Below are 15,159 nucleotides of genomic sequence, written 5' to 3' on the forward strand. Positions count from 1 at the left end.
ATTTTAGTCCTTATGAGATATTGGAGAGGATTGGAGCAGTGGATTATTGATTGAGGGTACCTATGACCGCTACTATATAACTAGTGTTCCACATGTCAGTTGAGGAGAGCTATCGAGGATCATATATCTAGTTCAGAGTTACCCATGATATTGATAGAGCATTTGGAGGTGGTATTGGAACCACTGGAGCTGAAAAAGGGTGCAACAGGGAGAGGAAGGGATCAAGGAAGTGCTGATAAAATGGAAGAACCTAGCTGATTATGAAGCCACATGGGAGCCATACAAGAGGGTGCATTAGCGGTTTTTGCCTTTCCACATTGAGGATAAGGTGTGTCTTTGAGAGGAAAGTTTTGATAGACAAGTCCCTCCTAGACCGATCATAAAGGCCAATCCACCCTGGACTTTCCATATTGTTTGTTGTTTTTAAACTTGACCTAGGTTGAGAGGGCTCTAGCCGACGGCTACGGATTGGGAGAGCTAGATCTTCCTCTCCAATTGAAGATCCAATTGTATCTTGTATTTTTATTTATAATTCATTAAATAAAACTTATTTTTTGGGCATTCCTCTTCCCAATTTTTGTGTTTTTGTTCGTTGATTTTGCTGAAAGTGCATCCACTTCATATCATAACTCTAACGGATGGTTTAAATGCGAGATAAATAATTCATCAATTTCATGAAGTAGTACTCAAACCAAATGAAATCATAGATGCAATGAGTTTTGGATGTAGTTCTTTACCATATATGAGTCAACTAAATTGGTTGGCCAATGAAGAGATATGCTAGTTTGGTTTGTGGTTTTTGTGAATTCTTTACACGAGCAGCACCTAGTCAAGATTTAACAAATCCGCTAAAGCTAATTAGCGCTATAACAACCCTTTTATGACCAGAGGCTAGTGTTGGTCTAGCGTTATGTCCATCTAAGCATATCCAATTTATATGGAACACTGATAGGAAGTGTTTGTAGAAATCAAAGAACTCTTGGCTGAATTTTAATTTCAGCAATTCCAAACAACAATCCACAAGAAGAACTATGAGGAATAATAAGAGAAAACCTCTTAATTGATAATATATGGAAGAAAAACAAACAAGATACAATGGATTTTCAATTGGAGAGGAAGATCTGGCTCTCCCAAATCCCAAGCTGCCGACTAGAGCCCACTCAATCTAAGAACAATCTAAATTCAACAAACAACACATAACCCTAATCGTTGGGAAACAACCTACTTAAAGCATACAATAATGATGTAAATCCCAAAACAGCCCTCATGAATTTTTCCTCCTAACTAACCCTTAATTCCCTCTTCAATTGATTGCTAGACCCCACCAAAAAATTTCAGCTAGGCTAATGCAGGCAAATCTTCTGCCTACAGTATACGTGAGCCGGTCTAGGAAGGACCGATCTAACAAACACACTAAGCCACACATCCATAAATGATAAAATAGTACTATGATAGTATTTTAATTATTTATTTTTTGTTGTAGCCAAACTAAAAAAATAAATAAATAATGAACTATTTTAGAGGTGGTTTCACATCTCTTGATGGTAAAGTAGTTGCCAATGATGTGCCCTCAATTTTAAAACCTTTGAGACATAAGGAAATGATTACATACGTCATTCGCATTGCATTAGATTGTGTTATCTTCTTAACATTGACTGCTTCATTTTCCTCACCGTCATAAGTCTAACCGTCAACTTCAACTTCAACTTCAAGAACATCAGCACTTCGGTGTTACTCATTTATCATCAGAATGTAAATCGTCAACTAAATGATCGAATCATTCTCACTGGTTATTTGCTTCTATAATTTGATAGTCTATCCTTCAATTTTTTTGTTAAACATAGCATAAACAAGTTTATTCACACGTCTTGTAGTCAATCAATTCTTTCGCTTTATATGAACTTGATTGAATGCACTATAATTATGTTCGTATACAGAAGTTAAAGAAGGATATGCAAAGAGCTTTAATTGTGATTATTTTTAAGTTTAGAAACATCATCTCTAAATTAAGTCCACCAATATTCTATATTAAATAAAAAGTATATTATTAATATATATTCAAGTAGGAAACTTAAACATAAATATTCGAATTTAAATTTATAAATAAAAGCAAGATATCGAAAAAGCCTATTTTGTGGCATACTGAAATTGCTCTAAATTGAAATATTTCCTTCTTTAAATGAAAATTCTCAAGTTGATCATTTAATTTGAGGCATATACATTTAAAAATAAGTCTATCAATGTATACATATAAATCAGTTTTACCTCTTTATCTACACAGAAATCTTTATCATAATAAAATTAAGGGTTCATATCATATGCAACAGCATGTAGGTGTTGGTGTAACTAGCGTTCTAACTTTTCATCTATAATTTTTTTAATTTTTTATAAGCATCTTCCTGATCCCCCAAATCTCTTGTTATATCCTCTTTAGCCTCATTCATAACTTTATAAATAAATCTCATTATTGGGGTCTTCTCACCATCAACCATTCTTAGTGAAGTAATTAAAGGTTTTGGAGTTTTCGAACTATAATTTACTCTACGCTAGAAAGAATCATCTTTCATAACAATTTTCTTAACTTATTTCCCTTCTTTTTTTTGGCCTATAAACTTTCATTTCATCCTTCTGAAGCAAACATAGCTTATAAGGGCTGTCTTAACTCCTTAAATCTTTGCAAAGTCAAATATAGGGTTAAAAATCTACTAATAGAAGACAAAATAATTTCTTTATCAATAATGCAAGTGTCTACAAAGCTGCAAGAAGATTGTTGATAAAAAAGAAAAAGCATCTCTATTAGACTCCATGTATTACACACTACATTGACTTAATATTTGAGATTGAGACAGTTGTCACAATGTAAAGTTGTTGTGTTGAAGGCAAAAATTGTTAGAAATTTATTTACAATCACTCTTGTGTGCTTAGTTTAATTAAAAAATTTATTAATAAAAAACTTAACTATATGTTATCCCAAGACTTGCAATTGTATATTTGATTTTACAAAGATTTAAAGAGTTAAGACCGCCTTTAAAAACTATATTTACTTATAGAGAATGGGTTAAAATTTCTTGGGCCAAAAAATAAAGACAACAATTAAAGAAGATTATTAAAATATATAATTATTTCTAGAGTAGTATAAATTATAATTTGAATACTATAGATCTTTTAGTTAATATAGTAAAAATGTTTGATGGTAAGAAGGCCCCAATAATGAGATTAATTTATGAAGTTATAAATTATACTTTGAAGACTAGAACCTTTAATTATGGTGCTAAGAATGGTTAATGGAGAGCAGACCCTAGCAATGGGATTTATTTATGAAGAATATAGGAGTTTTAGTTAAACGTGCTTAAGAATGATTAATGGAGAGCGGGCCCCAACAATAGTGACAATACACCACCAAGTAAAGAAACTTATTATGAAAGATAATTCTTCCTAGCATAATATAAATTATATTTTGAAATTACATGACCTTTAATAAGAATGGTTGATGGTGAGAAAGCTCCAGTAATGAGATTTATTTATGAAGTTATGAATAAGGCTTAAAATAACATAGCAAGAAATTTGAAGGGGTCAAGAAAGTGCCTACAATGGAAATTAAGAAATTATAGATGAAATGTGGAGTTGCCGATTACACTAATACCCACACGTTACAGCATATCATTTGAACCCCCGATTTCATTATGATAAAGACTTTCGTGTAGATAAAGAGGTAATAACCAATTTATATGCATACATGAATAAGCTTGTTCTTAAATGTAAACCTATAAACAAATGGTCAACTTGAATATTTTTATTTAAAGAATGGAATGTTTAGATTTAGAATAGTGTTACAAAACATATTTGGATCCATTTATAATTTTAAATTTTAATGTTTATGTTTAAATTTTCTACTTGAATATGTGTTAATAATATATTTGCTATTTAATATAGAATATTGGTAGGCTCAATTTGGAGATGATGTTCCTAAACTAAAAGTAATAATAGTTAAAGTTCTTAACGTAACATGTTCCACTTCTGAATATGAGCGTAATTGAAACATCTTCAATCATCTTCATATGAAGCAAAAAAATTGAATGACTGTAGAACACATAAACAAGATTGAGTATATTATGTGTAATAAAAAATTGAAGAACAGATGCCTTAAATTATAGAAGTAAAGAATTGATGACGAAGAATTATATCATTAAGTTGTTGCTAATTTACAATCTGATGATGAATACATAATGCCTAGAAGTGTTGATATTCTTAAAGTTAAAGCTAAAGGACAAACTTATGATGATGAGAAGAATGAAGCAATTAATTTAGACATAGAAATGTCTATTGAATTAGGAGCATGTTCTACTTCACAAGTATATAAAAAGAAGAAATAAAGTGGGGTTAGAACTTCAAAAAAATCTAAAGAAATTCTTAAATATAATGTATCATTTTTATTATTAATTTATTATTTTATTTTATTATATATAATAAAATATTGATTGGAATAAGAGATAAGAAAGAAAATATTATAATTGAAGAAGATTTTGAAGATAACTTTGATATTTACTAACATAATATTTAGAACTTTTACTAAATGAATTGCACCGATTCGAACCAGAAAAAACAAGGGAAGCAATGCCCCAAAGTTTGGATGGAATTATGGAGATGCAAAAGAGAATGGTTAAGTGTGGGTAAAAATATGTAACTTGTCCAAATTAGAATCCATACAACAAAAACAACATCAAGCCTTTGTCCCACTACGTGGGATCGACTACATGAATGTTTTTCACCATTGTGATATGTTAAAAGTCAAATTCTCATTTAAATCTAATAAAGAAATATCATTTCTAATATTTTCTAACCAAGTCTCTTTAGGTCTACCTCTACCTTTCTTAACATAAGTCAAATCTAATTCCTCAATTTTCCTAACCGGGTCATCGGAAGGCCTCCGTTTAATGTGACCAAACCATATAAGACGACTCTCTAATCTTATCTTCCACTGGAGCTACTTCAACCTTTTCACGTATATTCTCATTTCGTATCCTATCTCTAAGGGTAAAGCCACTCATCCATCTAAGCATCCTCATCTCTGCAACACTTAAATTAAAGAGAGGGTCCAAAAATGAACGCTAAAGTTACTTAAGTAAAAGTAGGCTAAGCAAAAATGACTGATCATATTGAAGGATCAAAAAACTAATGGAGAGTAAAAAAGCCTAATTGACTACTTCGGATCTTTATATTGTAAATGAAGAAACCAATGCCCAAAAAGCATTAGACTCATACAATGCATTGATGATAAGCAACCCATCCTAAATTGAATCCATATCATGTTAAAAATCAGAAGACTGGTAAGTCAAAAAAAGAATGGTTCAGTGACTAAAAACAAAAGCTGGCCAAGCAAATGTGTCAACTGATTGGATGAAGTGCCAAAAAAGAGTACACTGGCATAGATTATTTTAGACATTTGTAAATGAAAAAAACAGTGTAGAAAAACATTGGATTTCTTTATAATATAATGAAAAACCCATTAAAGAGAGTTATATTAGATTCCAGCAATGTATTCACGTAAGAATTGAAAAAAGAAAGCAGAGTAACTTAAACATTGATTGAATAAGGTTAGTGTTCATAAAATATGTTATCAAGTGAACAACATAGCTAAATGGGGCATAAAAATTTTTCTTATGCAAATTTTTTTTTAAAACAATGCATCATAATGTGAAACAAACCTCAAAGCATGTCCAGATCATTGAGACAATTCAGATAAGACCAAACAAAGTAGAGTCAAAATTTTTAAGTAAAAAATTGTGCATGAATTTCATAAATATTTTTTGAGATATCGATAGATTGACAATGCCAATACATCCGAACCCTCGAAAGAAGTTAAATAGCTCACATTACAACAAAATTAATTGCAATCTTTAATAAAAATTAAGCACAAATAGATTATGCATAAAAATTTCACTTACATAAATTTTTTTGAAAGAAACATCATATTAACAAACAAACTTGTCGATGGGTCCAAATCATTGAAACAAAAGAGAAATGCAAATGAATATAGTTTAAAAACACAGCGAATAGCACACAATAAGAGCACATTGTAGATGATGCTCTTGTTTTTCAATTAAAATTCAATTGTACTCCAAAATTAGAAAGACATCCAAAAAAATACATGACAAGTTTATTTTGAAAAAAAAGGAACCAGCCCATACTATGGGCAACATAACAGAAAGTAAGTCTTATGCATGTGAAATCTAGCTGCAAAAAAGAAAGATACAAGAAAATTTTAATTCCTTTCAAAGAAATATTTGGCTTCGGCTTGTTTATGTTCACGAACAACATCGTTTAGAACTCGTGAATATGCTCGTTAAGAAGCCCGATTATGTCTTATTTAATTAAAAATAAATATTAAATTTGTTCAATAATATTATTTAAATAAAATATACATTTAATTTTTTAAGAACTATTTTTTAGATAATATGTTTAATAACGTTAAGAAATACCCTAAATAATGTTATTTGAATAATTAATATATTTTGACATCTAATAACTATTTATTTAATTTAGATAACGTTATTTAAATAACTATATTTGTTATTTAAATAATATATTTAGATAATTGTTTTGAACTCCCGCCCGCCCGCCTCTCTCTCTCTCCTCATTTTTGCGTTTTTATTCTCCCGCCCACCTGGCTCTCTCTCTCCTCCATGGCCACAGGAAAACCAAAAAAGAATGTGGGGTTTAGTACCACATCGCCTGAAAATAACAAATTTTTCTCTATAAAAGCAAATATATCTGCAGCCCAATCACTGAATAGCGAGCAGCTGGCGTGCTTCTCTGGGCAAGGACGTTAAATATTATAAATAAAATTTTGTAAATTGTGGTTAGATCGGTCGTTTAACTGTTAAACGAGCCGCTTGGCAAACTTGAAATTAAATGAGCTCAAATCTGAATACGAATCGAGCTCGAACATGAGAGTTTCAAACGAGCTCTCAAACAATTGTCCAGGAAGCTCGGCGAGCTTCAAGCCGAGCTTGAGCACGGTTTTGACAAACGAGCTTGAACTTGAACAGACTGAGGCTCGGTTTGGTTCAATTCATTTGTATCCCTAGTAAACAGAAACATAAAAATATTATTTTAAAACACAATCGGCTTTCTATCCATCACTTGCCCTTTACTTTTAATCTAAGTTGCAGGGTTTTGAGTTAAGCAAATGGATTTTTAGGCATTTTAGCTGGATACCAAAGAAAGAAGTTCAAACAAAGTGCTTCTAAAACTCGAGTACATTTATTAATTAATTGAAACTAAACTCATAGAAGCTCCATGCTAAAGAAGGTCAACATTCAAAAGTGAGACAATATTGCGTAAAACAAAACCAAAATCTATTTAGTTGATCGTAGACCCTTGATAATTGCAAATTTGTTTGAATCGTGGTACAAGTCATCTTACAGAAAGTTGCAAGTAAAAAGAGGAGAGCATAAAGTCCTGAATGACATTCAGGCTAGGTTATAACCACGATGAAATATTGTGCCAAAGAAGAAAAGATAAAAGGCTGAAAGAGAAAATAATTCCCAAGGAAATCAGATTCCCACTATGTTATAAGGATAGTTAAACACTAGACAAAATATAGAAATGGTAAAATTTTGTAAATGCAAATAATTCTTGAATGGTTGTGTGATAAACGTTTGCTGCTGCCAAAGGGTGACAGATGCTTCTATTAAAAAAAACAAAATATTAACTAAAATAAACCTGTAATAAGGCCCATGCCCAAATCAATTAGAATTTTAAATGAATTTTCTTCACAAGACTTTTCCTTTCAAGAAAGATGTTCTATATATTTACTACTGATTGGTTAAACATAAAAAAGAATATTCATGACTAACAAGTTATCTGCAGGTTTAACCTTTCAGCATTTGTTATAATATGTAGAAGCAATACAAGTCAAATGTACCAAAGCAAAGAATCATACTACGATCATTTACATGCATCAAATGATAAGTGAGGAACAGAGGAATGCACATGTTTCTTGAATTACGATTGCTTGGGGTTCATGATTTCAAGCCAAAAACCACATAATTGTGAAATTGACTACCATTAATAGGTGGAAATCACATATTTTTTATCAATAGGCATGAACTTAAAGACAAGAAACTTAACATAAAGAGTCTAACAGCAACCTCTGCATATATATATATATATATATATATAAGCTTTGTCATATGCCGTAAAAGGTATATATATATATATATATATAAAAGCTTTGTCATATCCCGTAAAAGGCAAAATGGTTTACGTTTGCTACGGTTTAAAAAATTCATGCATTAGAACAAAAAAAGAGGGAGAAGGAAAGCTCAATGATTTTGCATTAAAAATACATGAAACAGCAATGGTAAAAAGATGGAAACCTGAAGAAAGTTGACTCTGCTTCTGTGGCAACCGCTTTGGCCAAGTATGATTTTCCTGTTCCAGGTGGACCATACAAAAGAAATGCCCTCCATGGCCTTCTCTTCCCTACAGAAATGATGAAACAAGATGAGAAAAAAAATTAATTATCATTGAAAAGTTTGTTACTTTTCTTTCCAACAGAATTTCTCATAGGAGAAATGATGCAGAGGCCCAGAAAGCTGTGTCCAGCTACAAAGAGCTAAAATGAACACAACCTTCTGTATACTTCATGTGCATGATTGCACTATTCACCATCAGCTCCACTGCACTAGTATTTTATTATTCATCTAGACTCTTTGGAATGAATAAATTGACTTTCCAAAGTGGTCAAAATCTCATTGTTTTTCATATGTTCTGTCCTGCTTATGAGTGGCCTATTAACAAATCAGCTTTAATACCAATGTGCTGCAGGATGGCTTAAGATTTAGATTTTATAACGTAGTTATAATGATTTAATGAATGTAGATAAAAAAAATTAGAATTCATAAATCAAAAACCATTAATGACACAAAATTCACTTTCTTTGAGCAAGAATTTGAATTAAAATAATAATGCAAAAATTGAGTAAATCTAAATAATCTAATGAGAAATTTGAACTAAAAAAACCAACAACGACCAATTAAAATTTTACACAGCAATTTAAATAATAGCAAGGGTTTAGTGTAATTGAAGTGCAATAATGATGAAAATCAAAAAGTATTTTTATTTGAAGAAGATATTCAACAAATATAGATGAAATAATATGCTAAACTATTCAATGAAGATTGTGAAAATACGATTGACTTAAGTGACCTTAACATTCTAAATAAAAATAAATATTTTTGTTTTTATCGGCGTATTAATAAAACCGAAGTTAGAGAGACTTTAAAGAACATGATGTTGGACCTGATGATATTCCAATAGATATATGGAAGTGCATAGGAGATGAAGGAATTTCTTGGCTTGCTAAAATTTTTAATATTATTTTGAAGATGTTTCGTGTAAATACCCCTTAAAATATCATGAATTCTCATTCCCTATCATGAAATGTTTTTAGTCCATTACAATTCAGTGAATAACAACAACATGCATCCCTTTTTTTTCTAAAAAAAATCCTTTTCATCAAGCAATATCTGACTGTGTGAATAATTCATTAAACTTTTTTCATTTATAATAATTGTGTAATTGACTGCAAAAATTTTACAATGAGGTTAAATTGCATAAAAAATGGAGGTTAAATTATTGAGGGAATTCATAGTAGAAGGGCTAACAGGCCAAATGCCAAATTGGGAAGGATTAGGTCCACTGTCCACAAGTTGTCGATGACTAACGTGATATCAAGCCTTATCTCCCAAACAGGTCAGAACCCATCAAAGTTTGATGCCCTCGGTGGTTGCAAAAATGGTGAAGACGAAAAAATTAAATGCTTGTGTGGAAATGAAGAGAACAACGAGAGAGCGAAAGGCGGACGTATCGGGCTTAAAATTGAGCATTTGACTGCTCGGTTGGACTCGCCTTGTCGTAGAAAAGGCGAAGAGTCGAAGAAATGTATTGTATCGGGCTTCACTCTCTCTGCTCGAATGGCTCAAACGTCACACTCTCTGCTCGAACGGCTTGCCTAGTCGCATAAACGAAGGAGACGAGAGCTTTGCCTGGTCGCGTAAATGAAGAAGACAAGGGAGACGGCTGGTCACGTACATAAAGAAGACAAGGAGAAAAAAACCAAGACCACATATGAGTGAATACATGTCACGGGATATACGACAGGCATTTTATTTGATTAGGGGTAGTGGTAGAGCTAGAAATTTTATTCAGGGGGAGGGCCTAAATTAAAATAGTTTTTTTTTTTGTCATCTCATTTGAAAGGTTAGAATATATTAAAATAATTTTATTTATCGTCTCATTACCGAAGCTAAAATAAGCTATAAGATCAAAATTAAAAATGCAAATAGCATGGCCTTAGAGCTTAGAAGACATAAACATCTGTCACGGACAATCTCTGTTTGGGGGCGAGAGAAGAGCAAAAGGGAAAACGAAAGTCGTGCTCGAGGTCGTGAGTTGCAAGAGGAGCAAAGGAGAAAACGAACCATTGATGCTTTTCATGTGTCCAGAAAAAGATGTTGGTGACTTCTCTGGATTAATAAATAACTTTAAAAGAAATAATAATAAACTTAGAGCTTACTTGTTGGCGAACTTGTTGCTTTGTTAATATTTTACCCCATTAGTCTTTCTCTCTCTACAATTGAAGCATTGCATGGTCTGGGCAGAAGGTGGATTAAATTTTTAAAATAGAAAAATCCTGTAATAAATAAAATGAAAGCTGAACATATACGGTCTGGATTTGCTTGGGTGTGCTATTAGGAGAGTGATTTTTTTTTTGTAAGCATAAATTTCAAGTGATTTTTTTTTTGGGCCGGGGGGTGGGGGGGGGGGGGGTGTCCCCCCTCTCTCCCTCCGCCCATGATTAGGGGAATTTTAAATGTTAATATTTTGCAATTTAAAAATATTTCATCATTAAATATTTGGACATGCATGTCCATTTTAATTTAAATATCATTTTAATCCAACACAGATCTATCGTGTCTGACACGTGTCCAAGCCGTGTCAAGCACATGTCTGTGTCCAACACTGCATTCCCTCTTATGAAGGAGTATCAATGCATCATAGATTTCTTTGTACTTTCAACAACACAAAATAACCAGCTAAAATGAAGTAACATTTAAACACCCATTAGAAATAATCTAAACAATGGAGGGAAGACACAAGAGCATGCAAGAATACAATGTGTGGGTAATAGTTAGGGCTTATGGCATGTAGGTAAGGAAAAAAAAAAACTAAAATTGGTATCACAAATAGGTTCACAATATAACACAACAACAACAAGCATTTATCCCACTATGTGGGGTCGGCTATATGAATCCTTTTTCACCATTGTATCCAGTTAAGAATCAAATTCTCATCTAAATCTAATAAAGAAATGTCATTTCTAATATTTTCTAACTAGGTCTTTTTAGGTATACATTTACATTTCTTAACACAAGTCAAATCTAATACATAAGCTTCCTAACCGGGTCATCGGAAGGCCGACATTTTATGTGACCAAACTATCTAAGGTGATTCTCTCTAATCTTATCTTCCACTGGAGCTACTCCAACCTTTTCATGTATATGCTCATTTCATATCCTATCTCTAAGAGTAAATCCACTCATCCACTAGAGCATCCTCATCTCTACAACACTTAATATTATGCTTTTTCTTTAATGGTCAACATTCTGCACGATAGAGAATTGCAGGTCTCACCACCAACTTATAGAAATTTCCCTGAAGGACTTTTCTATCACACAACAAGCCTAATGCATTCCTCCACTTCAACTATCCAACTTTAATTCTACTAATAATATCCCCTTCTATTTCACCATCACTCTTAACAATAGACCCATGATATATAAAACATATACTCTTATTAACGACGCCCAAAGTCACAATACCCCCCCACTAGATCAATTATTACAAAAATTACACTCCATATATTCAGTTTTAGATCTACTCAAATGATAAAAATTTAAATTTAAAATTGGATATATATATATATATATTACTCAAAAGACTACAATAAATGAAATAAGTCAAAGGCCTCAGATGAAATCCTCATTGCATGCTAAATTAATTTTGTTTTTCATAATAAGATAATTTTAATGATAATTAATGTCTACTAAAAAAGTTAAACGCCGAGAAAATACAATAAGATAAAGGGTTTAAAATAATACCAAGATGTGATAGGTTTTGGATTTATTATATAGAGGAATAGCAAAGAAATGATGATTAACTTCTAAAATAAAGGTTTAGAGTTCAAATGAAGGAATGTCTCAAAGAGTACAATGCATAAGGAGAATATTATGGAGATTTAGAGGAATTGTATAAAACTATAATTAAGCTACATTATGTGGTTTAGTATCAAACACTAAAGCAATCACTGATAGCCAACTTGAGAGTGATAGAAATGATAATGTTAAGATGGATGTATTTTTAAACTAGGATTAATATATTGAGAAACGATCATATTAGAGAGAGCAAAGCAATATCAATTAAATAGACTTTGGTTTGTGCATGTATAATGAAGGGTGGATAACACACCGACAACAACAACAATAACATCAAGCCTTTATCCCACTACGTTAAGTGGACTACGTGAATCCTTTTTTTCTCAATTGTGCCATGTTAATAGTCAAATTCTATTTAAATTTAATAAAAAAAAGAAAAGTAAGAGTCAAATTCTCATTTAAATTTAAATTTAATAACTTTGTTTAAATGTTTTTAAAAATATCAAAATCAGATATAAACTCAAACAAGTCAAAAAGAAAAAGGGTGATAGCATACTAATAGTTTTTATGTCAAGCTTTTAAATCATGCATTATGATAAGTTAGTATTTATTTGTCTTCTTATGCTAGTTTAGTCTTCATGGTTGTCAGCACTCCTATATGAAGGGTGCAGCACTCATATATGCAGGGTGCCATGTAGAAGGGGAGGCATATTATGAACTATAAATAAAAAGTATTACTCATCTTTCTCCTCAAGCGGTAAACACTATTTCCTACTCTTATAGATAGCCCCTTATTGTTGGGTCAGGTATCCTTTTTCCTCCTTCATTCTCCCTTTCTATACTTTTAAGGAGTCCTCTCTATTTTGCTCACCTCTCTTTGATTATGTTGCCCGAATTTCTATTAAATCAGAAATAAGGATTTTGACTGTAAACAATTCAAACATAAAACACATCCGGTAAGTATTGGATGAGGATTTTGTTCAAATTGGTTACTCAAGAAATGACAAGGTATCAAGATTAGAAGATTTTATCACTCTGCAAAAGTTCAATTTATTTCATCTTAACAATTATATATCATACTCACCAGTCAACTTTCTAACTTAAAAACTTCTAATGAAGTTAACTGCTAATCTTGCCATCCTTAATCTCTTAAAAATGGATGTCATTTTTTAAATCCCTTTCTCTGGTGACAAGTAATGCTCATCAGGGATTCAGTTGTGTAGCACAATAAACGAAGTTTGAAAATAAGATTACAGGTAATGGATGGATAAATAAACGCAGCTCAAGCAGAAAACAGAAGCAATAATGGTACTTAACCAGCATACCTAATTTTGTCTTTCATGGTAAATTAAATTCAATATTTTGTCTTTCCTGGTAAATTAATCTATGATAAGTGCTTAAAAAAATTCAATATTACACGTAATCACAAACAATATTAGAAGGCAAAACAGGCACTTTCTCTTCAATTTCATATTAGATTATAAAAAATGTAATTTTAAAATGATTTTAGCAAGAAGCCTTTATAGAGCTTGCAACTTCCCTCCCAAAAAAAATAAAACCATAACAAAGGACAGGAAAGGGATGACATAAAATCCATATTAAAATTAGAAAAAAAAAGATACTAACTGCCAGTGGAGGTAAACATGAGAAAAGCATGATAGTGCATGCTAGGGCAGCTACAATTCTAACATCATTAAATAGCATTGAAGCTATTTCATATTATCTTTATTCAGAAGACAAAAGCACCTCAAAAAAACATTTAAAGCAAAAACACAAACTTAGATCTTTTGCTCAAGTAGATAATAGTGTAAATTTCATTAGGATAACGAAAAGAGAGAGAGAAGGGGGCAAAAAAAACCAACCTGTGAAGAACTGAGGAAACTTGACGGGTAATATGACAGCTTCCTGCAATGCCTGTTTAGCACTTTCGAGGCCAGCAACATCATTCCACTTAATGTTCGGTTTTTCCCTTATGATTGCAGAAGTAAGCCCAGACCTGAGCTTAGCCTGCTCAGGATCCTCCCCTCCATCATCTCCCTCCTTAGGCTTTGTCTTGGCTTTCGTGGCCACCGCCGCGTCCCCGTTGGAAGCCAGACCAGAGCCCCCCTCATCCAGGACGGCGCGGATCTCCTCAGCGCGGCGGAGATACTCAGTGAACTTCTGGGTGATCGCCTCCTTAATCTTAGGGTTCTTCTCGTACTTGAGGTGCGTCTTGAAGTACTCGAGGGCATTCATGTACAGGGGAAAGGCCTTGACATAGTTCCCGGCATTATCCGCCTGGACAGCCTGTTTCACGTACTCAATCGCTTGCTCCTTGAAATTGCTGTACATCTCCTCTGCGTAGTTTTCTTCCGCTACGGCGGCTTTAATCTCATAAATTTGATTCTGCGAAGTATACAGAATCCCTAGATCATAGCAAAGGTGTGATACTACCTTTGATGATATGCAGAGGCTGACGATCGATGGCAAGGAGGAGAGCGAATCGTTATTCGCAAATTGGGATTGATCAGCGGAGAAACTCGGAGCAAGGGTTTGACGGATGCGTAGCCAAGGAAAGAGGGAGGCAACGCAAGGTAGGCTGGCCGCGGAATATTGAATAATTTGCGTAGGAAATGCGTCTGCCGCCGGAGTGGGTCGAACTAATAATTAATTTGTTTTTTCTAATTGAAAAAATAGAAATATATATGTTGATTTTTTTTATAACAGATTTTTAAGAGGTTATATATAGATATTTTTTTTAAAAAATGCTAAGCAGCAATAATATAAAAAGGCATAAAAAAATCAAGATACAAGCTAATGAGGAATCAACCACCCTTCACTATCTTCCTTTACTAATTTAACAAAGGAAGAAAGAAGGTCATCCTCAAGAAACAAATCCCAATCAAAATCAAAAGATAAAGCTAAGTTAGCAGAATAATCCGCTAACTTATTACAATTG

The 15,159-nt window shown here is 32.5% G+C and overlaps 1 protein-coding gene across 1 annotated transcript in view; it reads right to left on the reverse strand.

The window, feature by feature from the left end:
• Positions 1-14,847, reverse strand: part of LOC110102436 (protein SUPPRESSOR OF K(+) TRANSPORT GROWTH DEFECT 1) — a 33,274-nt gene extending 18,427 nt beyond the window's left edge. Inside the window, exons 1-2 of the mRNA XM_020830773.2 lie at positions 14,084-14,847; positions 8,382-8,487 (exon numbers count right to left, since the gene is read on the reverse strand). Coding sequence (XP_020686432.1) covers positions 8,382-8,487; positions 14,084-14,552 — 575 coding nt within the window. The 5' untranslated portion in view covers positions 14,553-14,847. The remainder of the gene's footprint in view (positions 1-8,381; positions 8,488-14,083) is intronic.
• Positions 14,848-15,159: the final 312 nt, after the last annotated feature.

This window comes from Dendrobium catenatum, unplaced genomic scaffold (genome assembly GCF_001605985.2).
Source record: "Dendrobium catenatum unplaced genomic scaffold, ASM160598v2 original_scaffold_172295, whole genome shotgun sequence".
Classification (NCBI taxonomy): Eukaryota; Viridiplantae; Streptophyta; class Magnoliopsida; order Asparagales; family Orchidaceae; genus Dendrobium; species Dendrobium catenatum.